The sequence below is a fragment of the Camelus ferus genome, chromosome 23 (genome assembly GCF_009834535.1).
Source record: "Camelus ferus isolate YT-003-E chromosome 23, BCGSAC_Cfer_1.0, whole genome shotgun sequence".
In the NCBI taxonomy this organism is placed as follows: Eukaryota; Metazoa; Chordata; class Mammalia; order Artiodactyla; family Camelidae; genus Camelus; species Camelus ferus.
Genome location: NC_045718.1, coordinates 17765191 through 17777689, shown reverse-complemented (window position 1 = coordinate 17777689; position 12499 = coordinate 17765191). Strand labels below are relative to the sequence as shown.

At 37.5% G+C, this 12499-nt stretch overlaps 1 protein-coding gene and 1 pseudogene across 1 annotated transcript in view; one reads left to right on the top strand and one right to left on the bottom strand.

Annotated features, from left to right (window-relative positions):
- LOC102508849 (membrane cofactor protein) overlaps positions 1-12499 on the bottom strand; it is a 40317-nt gene that overhangs the window by 25901 nt on the left and 1917 nt on the right. The window contains 2 exon segments of the mRNA XM_014555879.2: positions 5330-5432; positions 5795-5989. Of these exon segments, the coding sequence (XP_014411365.2) occupies positions 5330-5432; positions 5795-5989 (298 nt within the window).
- On the top strand, positions 43-495 carry LOC102508611 (annotated as a pseudogene).

Sequence of the window (12499 nt, the reverse complement as noted above, 5' to 3'; positions counted from 1 at the left end):
GCCACTTTCCTTCAGCAAAGTGGCCCAGCAGCAGACAGAGAGATGCAGATGTTTGTGAAGACCCTGATGGGCAAGACCATCACTCTCAAGCTCAAGCTCACCATTGAGAATGTCAAAGCCAAAATCCAAGACACGGAGGGCATCCTGTTACATCACCAGTCTGATTTCTGCAGACAAACAGATGAGGGGAACCACACTCTCTCAGACTACAATATCCAGGAAGAATCCACCCTGCACTTGGTGCTTTGCCTGTGGGGTAGCATCATCAGGCCTTCCCTCTGCCAGCTTTCCCAGAAGTACAACTGCAAGAAGATGGTCTGCTGCAAGTGTTAGGATCACCTGCACCCTCGTGCTGTCCACTGCCTCAGGAAGAAGTGTAGCTAAACCAACAAACTGTGCCCCAAGAGGAAACTCAAATATGTCCTCTCCATTGGCTCCTCTTCTGCCTACAGGGTGGCCTCCTGCCTAAGCCCCATGGCCTTGGAGCCTCAATGAAGTCTGAAAGAAAAATAACTGTCAAATGGATGCACAAAGAACTAAAGGAAGAAATGTAGAAAAGTCAGGAGAACAATATACGAATAAAATGGAAATATCAATAGGAGATAGGAAACCTAAAAAGAATCCAAAAGGGAATTCTGGAGTTGAGAAGTACAATATCGGAAATGAACAGGCATTGGAGGAATTAAAGGCACGTGTGAGAAGAAAGAATTAGTGAAACTGAAGACAGGGTAAGATAAATTTTTGCCTGAGCAACAGAAGAAAAAAAGATTGAAGAAAAGTGAACAGAGCCTGTGGGACCCATGGGACACCAATAAGTAGACCAACATATACACAGTAGGACTCTCAGATGGAGACTAGAGAGGGAAAGGTGCAGAAAGAATACTTGAAAAAATAATGGCTGAAAAAATTTGATAAAAGACATGAATATAAATATGCCAAAAGCTCAAAATTCTAAGTAAGGTGAATACAAAGAGACCCACACTGAAGACACACAATGATAAGACTTTCAAAAGACAAAGACAAAGAGAGACTATTGAAAGCTGCAAGAAAGAAGTGAATCACCACATACAAGGGACCCTCATGAAGATTATCAGCGGATTTGTCATCAGAAACTCAGAGGCCATAAGACAGAAGACTGATATACTCAAAGTGCTAAAAGAAAAAACAAAAAACAAAAAAACTGTCAACCCCAAATCCTCTATCCAGCAAAATGGAGCTTCGTAAGTGAGGGAGAAATGATAACATTCCCACAATTAAAAGCTGAGCAAGTGTGTGATCACTATATCCTCCAGAAGAAATGCTCACTCTATACAATAACCAAGACATAGAAACAATCTGAAGTCCATTGACAGATGACTGGATAAAAAAGCTGTGGTATATTTATAAATGGAATACTATTCAGCCATAAAAAGAATATATAATGCCATCTGTAGCAATAAGGACGGACCTGGAGATTGTCATTCTAAGTGAAGTAAGCCAGAAAGAGAAAGAAAAATACCATATGATATCACTCATATATGGAATCTAAAAAAAGAAAAAAGAAGACACTAATAAACTTATCTACAAAACAGAAACAGACTCACAGACATAATAAAGAAACTTATGATTACTGGGGGAAAGGGGGTGGGAAGGGATAAATTGGGAGTTCAATATTTGCAAATATTAACTACCATATATAGAATAGATAAACAACAAGTTTCTTCTGTATAGCATAGGGAACTATATTCAATATCTTGTAGTAACCTAAAATGGAAAAGAAGATGAAAACGAATGTATGTATTTATGTCTGACTGAGAAATTATGCTGTATATCAGAAATTGACACACTGTAAACTGACTATACTTCAATTAAAAAAAATAGTCAAACAAACAAAAAAAAGAAATGCTCAAGAGAATACTAAAAAGGGAAATGAAGGCACTCAAAGCCCTATGTATAAATGAATATCTCAGTAAAGGTAAATACACAGTCAGTTATAAAAGCTAATATTGTAACCTTGGTTTGCAACTATACTTTTTGCTTTCTATGTGACTTAAAAGATGAAATATTAAAATAAATAAGTAAATTATTAGAGTAGAAGCTAGTATTACAATTATTAGTGTAGAGGGTAGTATGACAGCAGCAGCCAAAAGGGGTGGGGATGAAGCTGTAAAGGACTGGGTTTTGTAATTCACTGAAGTTAAGCTGGTATAAATTCAAACTGGAGTCTTGTAACTGTAGGATGTTAACGTAATTCCCATGGTAACCACAAACAGTATAGCTACAGAATATACACAAAAGGAAATGAGAAAGGAATTTAAACATTTCAATACAAAAATCAATTACACACAAAAGAAAACTGTAATGCAGGAAATGAGGGACCAGAAGAAAGCTATAAGGCATATAAAAAAACAAAGAGTACAATGATGGAAATAAGTCCCTCCTTATCAATAATCGTATGAAATGCAAATAGATTAAATTCTCCAATCAAAAAACAGAGATTGGCAGAATGAGTAAAAACACATGATCCAACTATATTTTTTCTACAAGTGACTCATCTGACATCCAAAGACACAAATAGGGTGAAAATTAAAGGCTGGAAAAAGATACTTCATGCAAACAGTAACCAAAAGAGAGTAGAGTGGCTATTCTAAAATCAGATAAAATAGACTTTCAATGAAAAAAAGGTTACAAGAGTCAAAGAAGAAATTTTATACTAATAAGGGTTCAATAATGCAAGAAGATATAATAATTATATACATTTATGCATCTAACAACAGGCCATCAAAATATATGAAGCAAAAATTATGGAACTGAAGGGAGAAAAACAGATTTCTACATAATAAGCATTTCAGCAATAATAGTTGAAGACTTCAATACCTCACTCACAATAATGGATAAAAAAACTAGACAGAAGATAAATAAGGAAATAGACTTCAACAAAAAAGTAAAACAACCTGATTTCACAGACAAATACAGAGCACTCTACCCAACAACAGAATACACAGTGTTCTTTTTTTTTTTTTTTTTTTGAATACAGTGTTCTTAAGAGCACATGTGGCATTTTCCAGGAAAGACCACACATTAGGCCATAAATTAGTAATGTAAATTAATGTTATTCAAAACATAATTAATTATATAATAAGTAATACATAAGGAATAATACAATAATTTTATGCCACAAATTAATATTAATCAAGATTTTAAAAGATGGATACCATACAAAGTATCTTCTTTGACCATAACAGGATGAAGTTAAAAATCAGTATCAAAAGGAAACTGGAAAATTCATAAAACTGTGAAAATTAAACAACATGATTTTAAACAACCAATGGATCAAAGAAGAAATCAGGGCAATTAGAAAATACTTTGACATGAATGAAAATGAAAATATAACATACCAAAACTCATGAGATGCAGCAAGAGCAGTACCAAGGGGGAAATTTATAGCTATAAATGCTTATGTTAAGAAGCAATAGCTCTGAAACAACAGACCAAGTTTACAATTTAAGGAACCAGAAAAGGAACTAAACCCAAAGCTAGCAGATGGAAGTAAATAATAAAGGTCAGAGCAGAGATAAACAAAATAGAAAAGAGCAAAACAATAGAGAAAAATCAATGAAAAAAATGTGGGTTCTCCAAAAAGGGCAACAAAATTGACAAAGCCTTAGTTAGAGGGGCTAAAACAAAAAGAGATTAGATTCAAATTACTAAAATCAGAATGAAAGTAGAGACATTACTACTGATTTGACAGCAATAAAAAATATTATGGGAGTACTATGAATAATTTTATGCCACAAATGGGTAAGTCAGATATATTGGACTAATTTCTAGAAACACAAAACCTCCAAGATTTAATCACAAAAAAACAGATAATCTGAACAGACTTATAAGTAGTAAGGAGATTGAATCAGTAATCAAACATCTCCCAATAAAGAAAAGTCCTGGATTTGATAGTTTCACTGGTAAATTCCACCAAACATTTAAAGAAGTAATACCAATCCTCAAATTTTTACAAAAAATTGAAAGAGAGGGACGTCTCCCAGACTCAGTCTGTGAGACAAGCATTACTGTAATAGCAAAATTAGACAAAGTCATTTCAAGAAAAGAAAGCTAGAGACCAACATTCCTCAAGAACACTGATGCAAACCTCCTCAACACGATACTAGCACACAATTCACTGGCATGTTGAAAGGATTAAACACCATGACCAAGTGGGAGTTATTCGTAGAATGCAAGGGATGGCTCATGTAAAAATTAATCCATATTGAAAGGAAAAAAAAAGCATGATTACCTCAATTGATACAGAAAAAGCAGAGAAAACTTCAATATTTTTCATGACAAAAATACTCAACAAACAAGGAACAGATGGAACTGCATCAAGATAATACACTCCATACATGAACATCTCACAGCAAACATCATGCTCAATCATGAAAAGCTGGACTCTTTCTTCTAAGATCAGATCAGGTATGGACAATTGCTTTTACCACTTTTATTCAGCATGAAACTGAAAGTTCTAGCCAGAGCAATTAAGCAAGAAAATGAAATAAAAGTCATCCAAATTGAAAAGTAAGAAGTAAAATAATCACTGTTTGCAGAGCATATGATCTTCTACATACAAAGTTCTAAAGATTACAAACACACACAAACACACACACACACACACACGAAGTGTGAGAACAATAAATGAATTCAGCAAAGCAGCAAGATACACAGATATTTTAAAAAGTGCATTTCCATAGTGTATTACATTTACCCTCTAAATTCACATTTTTAATAAATGTTCAGTATCCCCAATATATACTATCAAAAGAGCTCTGTAGAACAAAGGCTATTATCAAATGCTCAGTACCTCTTTTTGAGATGCTTCACTCCTTTGTAGCAGTCTCAAATATAAGGTTTCCAACCAAGAGATCTTGACCAACATTATTGTCTAAGCTAATCGGTCAGTTTTGGTCTGGTAACAGCTTATAGATTCACCTTGCTATAAGAATATCTTTAGTTGGAAATTCTACCTCCCAGTTCCATAAACCCTATTTCAACTCTGAGAATTGGTCACTTTAAACAGGGTGCACTGTATTGTCATAAGTTACCATGATTAATACATTTTTAATGTTTATGATAGGATTATTATTACATATAGTAGTAGTATACAACTTTGCTTTTCTACAATGTAAATGTCTTTCTATTCATTACACATCTTTTCAGTCTCCATAAGAAGCCCAGAAGTTATTTGGCTATAGTACGACTTGTCAGAGAGAAAGCAAAATGAAATCAACTTTATGGTAGCAAAATGAAAGTGCATTTAGTAACATGTAACTGTATTCCCTCTAAAGAGCATCTTACTTACCCAGCATTACAAACATAGTGAACCTGTGAACCAAATTCAGTACTTCCATTGACATAGTTAATGTTGCCATTTTCGGGATCTCCTAGATTCGGACATGATTTTTCTAAAAGAAAAATTTCAAATTTGTTGTTTTATATCAAGTACAAAATACATTTGAATCAAATTCAAAATTCTACATTGCTCATTTGCATTCACGGGAATATAATTATTTTTTAACGATTCGTTTCCTTTTTTAACTATTCTAAGGCCAATCAAGATTCATATTTACCCAGGCAACCAACTGTGAAAAAAAAAAAGACTCCCTGGAGATTTTTCAAAGCCTGGAAAAATGCATTGCTATCTAAAAACCTACATTCACATGAGAAAACTATCATTGCAGTAGTAAAACATTCACCCTAAAAAGTGCGAAAATCTCTAGAACAAGAAAAAAAATTTTTTTTAATTAAAACAAAATGTTTTACTTACTTTTACAGGATTCCTGGAGAGGTGACCAAGTATTATTTTCCCAACAAACAGTAGAGATGAGACTACCAGGAGACAGGGACTGGTAACCTGGGCGACACTCATACCATACAGTGTCCCCAGGACTATAACTGGGTTTAAGTTCATCCTGGGGCTTCATACCTTGGAATCTCGGTGGCTCATCACAGGCATCTAGGACTAAGAGATTAAGAACATGAATATATTTTATCTCTTTTACCAGCCAAGGACCATGATCTGGCATCAACTAGGCAGGACCAAATAAATGAAAGGTTCTTAGCAAGATTTTAAATGACTGTCCCATGCTTTTACCCAAGTGATGGCAGCAGTGGAGTATGTGCCTTGCTTGTTTTAATTAACAACTTATTAGCTTTGTTTGTTTGGGGGAATAAGGTGAATTTTCGTCAACAGTAAATTGAAGAGATGGCATCACTATTTTTGGTTTTGAAATATAAATATATTTTAGGTATGCATCCTTCTCTATTTTTTTTCTAAATTCATTTCAAAACTCACCTCTCCTCTAAGAAGTTTTCTATAGTACATAGCACTCTGCTCAGATTACTCTTCCATAGTTTGAAATACAAACATATGATCACTTGTCACTTTAGGCTCAGTTTCCTCTCAGGAGCAAAGTCCTAGAGGTCAGGGATCATATGCCTTCTTTTTATACCAAACTCTATCTACTCAGTTGGCACTCAGGAAATGCTATGGTGGGGGAGGGTATAGCTCCGTGGTAGAGCACATGCTTAGCATGCACAAGGTCCTGGGTTCAATCCCCAATACCTCCATTTAAAATAAATAAATAAACCTAATTACCTCCCCACCAACCCCCTAAAAAATTCTTGAAAAAAAAAAAAAAAAGAAATGCTACAGTAAGAGGTGAGTATAAAATATGCATTGTGGGATTCATAAATCAAAATAAATATGGACCAAAATATTTCAAAATATAATGCTTATTTTTGTTTCCTATTAGTGAATTGAGCATTTTGTAAGTGATGAAGAGACACCATTTAAATATCAAAATCTACTATTTGCTTAGCATTACATGAAAAAGATTTTGCTTGCATTCCTCAGAAGCTCGCTGAGGTATCTGTGTGGACTGTTAATCCATCATATTCTGACAGTAAAGCCACTATATTGCTATGCTTTTAGAATTTTTCACTTCTAGGGTTTTTTGAGGGAAAGGATTTTTTTCTCCCTAGAATAATGTCATTTCTACTTCACCAAGTCCTCTTCCTTTTAATTATCTGTGTACTTGAAAACGTAACAAATCTGTTAGAAAACTTATGTAAAATAATGTGATGGAGGCACATCAAGTCCTAAAGGGTTAAGGAAAGCAGAGGCTCTTCCTATAAGGCTAAGGACCCAAGAAGAAAGGAGACAGACCTACTTTGATCCCTGAGGAATCTTTTGTTTCTATCTCCCTGGACTTCAATCTTCAAGAGACTGGTCAAGAGAACTCTATAAACAAGTGAAATGTTAGCCTCCTTTCACACCATATTCTAAACTCTAAAGTCCTCTCTCGTTACACTGTAAACCTTTCATTTACATCATGTCCTGAAATTGTTTCAACATTTAGCAAACGTCTTCAACACTTCCACTGAGCTGCTCTTGATACGTGAATGTTCCTCAAGCCACTGCCCAAATCAAAAGCAAAAACCAAACAAAAAGCCTTAGTTATTGAAAATGTTGTTTAAAAAACAAAGATTAGTATAGAGTTGAATTTTATTAATGATATTAAATGTGCTGAATACCTTGAGCCAGACATTCTCATTTTACAATAGGAAAAAAAAAATGAGGTAGAAATGCCAAATAATTCTGTTCTAGATAAATGCACATACCATCATTTTAGAATATCCTGGAAGCGCCAAGAAAGAAATCAAGTAACAACATGCACGTGATTAAATTATACAAGTGTTCTTTGTTTTACACCTTCAATTTCAGTAACCATCTTGAAAGTACAAAAAGAAGAGAGAATTCCTAATATGACTCTCACATACAGTGCTCTGTATGGAAAAGGAAATGACAATTGGATAGTTTACTCCGTTCAACTAACTTGAAGTATTTCTTCCCAATAACAAGCATCATGAAAGACATGCTTTCAACGATGTGCAGTTTAGAATGTTTACTTTGGCAACCAGCTGATTACAACTTCATACGCTGTAATAACTGAGTCTAATATCACACTTAAAAAAAATTTAAAAACCCCTTTTATTGTTTATCTTTTTGGGGGGGAGGGAAGAGATAATTAGGTTTGTTTGTTTGTTTGTTTGTTTGTTTACTTACTTACTTATTGTAGTGGGGGTACTAGTGACTGAACCCAGGACCTCATGCATGCTACACATGCCCTCTACCACTGAGCTATATATACCCGCCCCCAATATCACACTTTTTTTTAATCATCAAATTTTGTCTCTTGCTTAGAATACTGGTTTCTTTTTTCTCTATGAGAATTTTCAAACTAAACATTCCCAGCTTCAGAAAAATAGTATCTTGACTGAGTTTCTTCTAGGTAGTTTACAATATAATCATGATTAGGCTGCAATGTTCTGCTTTAACACTAGATACCATGACACAATGTGATAGGCTGCGTTCAGAAAATTCCCCAGCATTCCAGGCAGGTTTCAGGAAGGTGAAGCAGCCCTCTGCTACGGATCAAGAGAACTTACTCACTTTCCACACACTTACAAAACCTGTGCCAGCACTTCCTACTTGTTTGCATAAACTAAAAATAATTCTGACACAAGCACACACCCACAACCCTGACCAGGTGGTACAAATCGTGGTCTCTCCAAAACCAGAATCTCAATGAAACCTGACCATCCTGCCCCTTCTCTCACTGTCTACAAAGCCTATTTTTAAACTTTCTTTCCTTCCTCAAAATGGACACCCTAACATCTATACCTGTCGATTTTATTTCTCATATCCCACCCATTTCTAGGCCTATAAAAATCACTTAAATCACGGTCAATGTGATTCAGTAGTAGTAATTAAGTAATCCTTCTTGGTAAATTCACTCTGACATGTTCTCCCCCAGTAATTTTAGTTACCCTGTCTATACTGTCTGGAGCTATTGATCATTCTCTCTCTACTCCCTCCTACCTAAGAAGCTCTCTCTCCTTGGTTTCCAGGTAGCAAACCACCACCTGGTTTTCATCCTGTCCTCTGGCTATTCTCCCTTCTCTGCCTGATTGGATAATGTGATGTCCCTCGTAGGTTGTTCAAGGAATGCTGCTGATTTCGTTCTGCAAAGTCCCCCCGGGTGAGAATATATACTCTCATGACGTCACTACTACTGAAAGGAGGGAGCTGCCTCCCAAGTCCCTCTCTCCATCCCACATCTCTAGCTGGGATGCCTCGTATATGTATTCAGTTGCCTCCCCAGCACGGCTGCACTTGGAATGTATTACGCTCTCTCAAATAACACAATGAAGCCTCAGTGTGGTCTCTTTTGACTCTTACGCCCAGCACATAAGAACATGGTTTCCACAACTTAAAATACCTGTTCCATCTCTATTTCTACCCTTACTGTATTTCAAGCCACTCACATTTATTTTCTGGATTGCTTCAGGAGCTCCTGAAAAGGCCTCCCTAATGAGTCCTGCCACCTTGTCATTCAGGTCACTGTCACAGTGCTACCCGAGTAATACTGACATGCTGCAGTGGCCAAGGCTCTTCCAAGTCAGATCCTTTCAGTGGCTCCCTGTTGTCCTCATGGGAAGTCTAAGGCTCCATGCCACAGCTCGGACAGCTTTAACACCAGCTCACTCCAGCACACTGCTCTAAGCCCAATTCAACCCACTCGCAGTGCCCACTAAATAATTTACTGCAGCACACTCGACCTCCATGCACCATGTCACCTCAGCTTTGACCACAGACTGTCGTTCCTCCCACCCACTCATCCTTCAGTTTCCTCTGAGATGCCATTTCTTCCTTGAGGCTCCTGCCACCTCTCATTCAAAAAAACCGGGTTAAGTGTCCCCATGATGCCCCGATTTGCTTCTTTGATGAAACTTTTCATACTGCAATTGTTTGTTTATACTCCCTACGAGGCTGTAACCTTCTTAGGACCATGTCTCATCTGTCACTGCATTTCTAGCGCCTAGCACCAGAGCTGAAGCAGCACTGTTATCAGTTTTGCACACTCTTGGAGCAAATTCGTTACCGTTCAGCCAAGCTGTTCCAGGGGTATTTTCAAATCATCACTTTTTTCACTGCTGGTTTGTGCCTTTTGTCAAACAGTTTTTCATTGGTTTCGTTACAGACATTTCCCTTTATCAGAGTTTTAATTTCTTTCAGGTGAAAACATTTATGCTTTATTATTTTATTATGAACACATTCTTCATTATTGCTATGATTAGAAACTGTATTTTAACAAATCGAACTCCAAATACTGTGGGTTATATTTTTTTCCTGAAGTATGGTAATGAAAGATCCCAGAAATTGTTTCTAAGAACAGAGGTGATATTGATCATTTTGTAAATAGCACATTTAAGTACTATCTGGACCAACTGTATTTTAGGTGCTTTTAAACTAATTTACTCTTCGTAGTCATTCTGTGGGTTAGGTACGATTTCAACTTCTTTAAAATGAGCAGTCTGAGCCATGGCAAGGTGAAGTAATTTGCCCAAGAATATATTCCCAGTAGGCAGCAGACGCACGGTCAAGCCAGGCAACCTCGTTCCACTACCAACACTACTTTCCATCACTGGCTGTCATCTGGAACCCTCCCATGGTTACAACAACACACCGTGTCTGCAATTTAATCCTCAACAAATGGACTTCTACTGAGCCTGGGGAAGTTAAAGCAAACTTACTTTAGATTTACATTGTGCTAAATCAAACAAAAGGTCTCAAGGTGCCCAACAAGAACAGAGAATAACATCATAGTCTGAATTTTATGATAGTCTCTCTTTGTTCTTTCCTAACTATCCTGTTTTCCACACTTATTCACTCTGTGATCTACTCCTTGGCCTTCCTCCGGCCTCCTTTGTCTACTGTTGCCACACTGGGTAGCTAGGCAGTCCATGAGCCCTGCCACATCTCTCAGCCTTTGCTCACACTGCTCCCTCTGCTCTGAGCACCCTTCCTCCTGCTCAGGAGCAACTCCTGCTCAGCTCTCATCTTCGTTGACTTAATCCACTCAACATCTCTTCTAGGAAGTACCCTCTGCTTCCTGCGGGGAGGCAGTGACCAGCCCCTTCTCTTGGACTCTCCTCCGCATGGCTATCTCAGCTCACTATCACGTGATTTTGTGTTTAATACATAATATAGTGGACTCCACTCATCCATGTGGCCACGGCACCTAGCACAGTATGTCCCACATCGTAGCTATTCACAAGACTTTGGTTTTCAGGTACCACTGCTGTCAAACAGAAAACAATGGTAAAGAACAGAATATAATGAATCTAATATTGAAAGTAATCATCTTAAAGTTTTATGCACTGGAGAAAGATTTGACCACCTAATTTCTTTTGTTTCCTGTCTGCCAGTATTATGGTAACCCAGCAGCTGGCCAATAAGCAGTGCTCTCCTTGTACTGTAATACGCAGAGTAAGGAAACCAAGCACCTGCTGTGGGAGCACTTGTTGATCTTGGCTTCTTTCACCAGGAAGAAAGAAAACACCAAAAATGGGCAGATGAGATCACCCATAAAAGGAGAATGTGGGTTTTGTCCCCCGAAGTAGACCCATTCTGGAGGAATGAGACTCGTCCTGAAATTCGACAAAGGGTCCGTTTTGTGTTCTCCTACCATTTGGCAACTACCTCTGAAGTGGCAGGGCTCCCGGGTACAACACTGTCTGCTTACAAAACCTCGTCGTGAGCTGCTTCAGTGAAGTGTTTATTTTATCCAATACTTTCCCTGCCCTGCGTAATGAGTTCTCTTTGGTACTTCATCCAAGTTTCCTACCTAAACAGATTTATCTTTCAGCCTTAAACTTAACCTTGTTTTTCCTCCTCTTCATTTCTTAGTTCTATTACCTTCCATGATGCATCTTACTCATTTCATCCATTTCCCTCCATTTTAAATAGTTTTCATCATCCCCTGCAACTCCCTACCTTTAAGCCTCTTCTAAACATTATTATTTTTTAAAAACTTCCTTTGATTTCTTGTTACTACCACTGTTCCATCACCCACACCACTCCTACCTAGAAATAAATGTTTAAAATGATAAGTAACAAGCAAGACTGGACAATTGTGAGCCTTGAGGAGTCTACAATCAGGGGAAGATAGATTCTTTCTGACCCTCAGCTGCCCCGGCCTTAGATTTGTAGGCACCACAGAAAGGCCATCCTAAGCATGGGTCTTTAGAGAACCTTCCTCCTGGAAGGAGAAGTTTCTCCTGGGCTCTAAGCCTCAGCCAAATGTTACCTTTAATTTTCTGGTACTTGACAGTGACACAAGAGTGTTGATAATGCGCAAAAGAAGATGGGCATGTGGAACCAACAGTGTGACAAGACAGCGAAGATCCCTGCAGTCTAGTGAGGAGGGAACAGAAAACATAGTTTGGGAGGCTGACTACCCGTTAGGGAGGATTTGAGCTAGAGTGTGTATTTCTACTGGAAATAGTGGGTCAGAGAAGGTCCCTCTGAGGAGGGGCATCACAACCAAGTAAGAATAAGAAGGAGTCAATAACCCAAGAGGCAGGAGGAGAATGTTTCAAGGCCACGGGAACAGCAAGTGCAGAA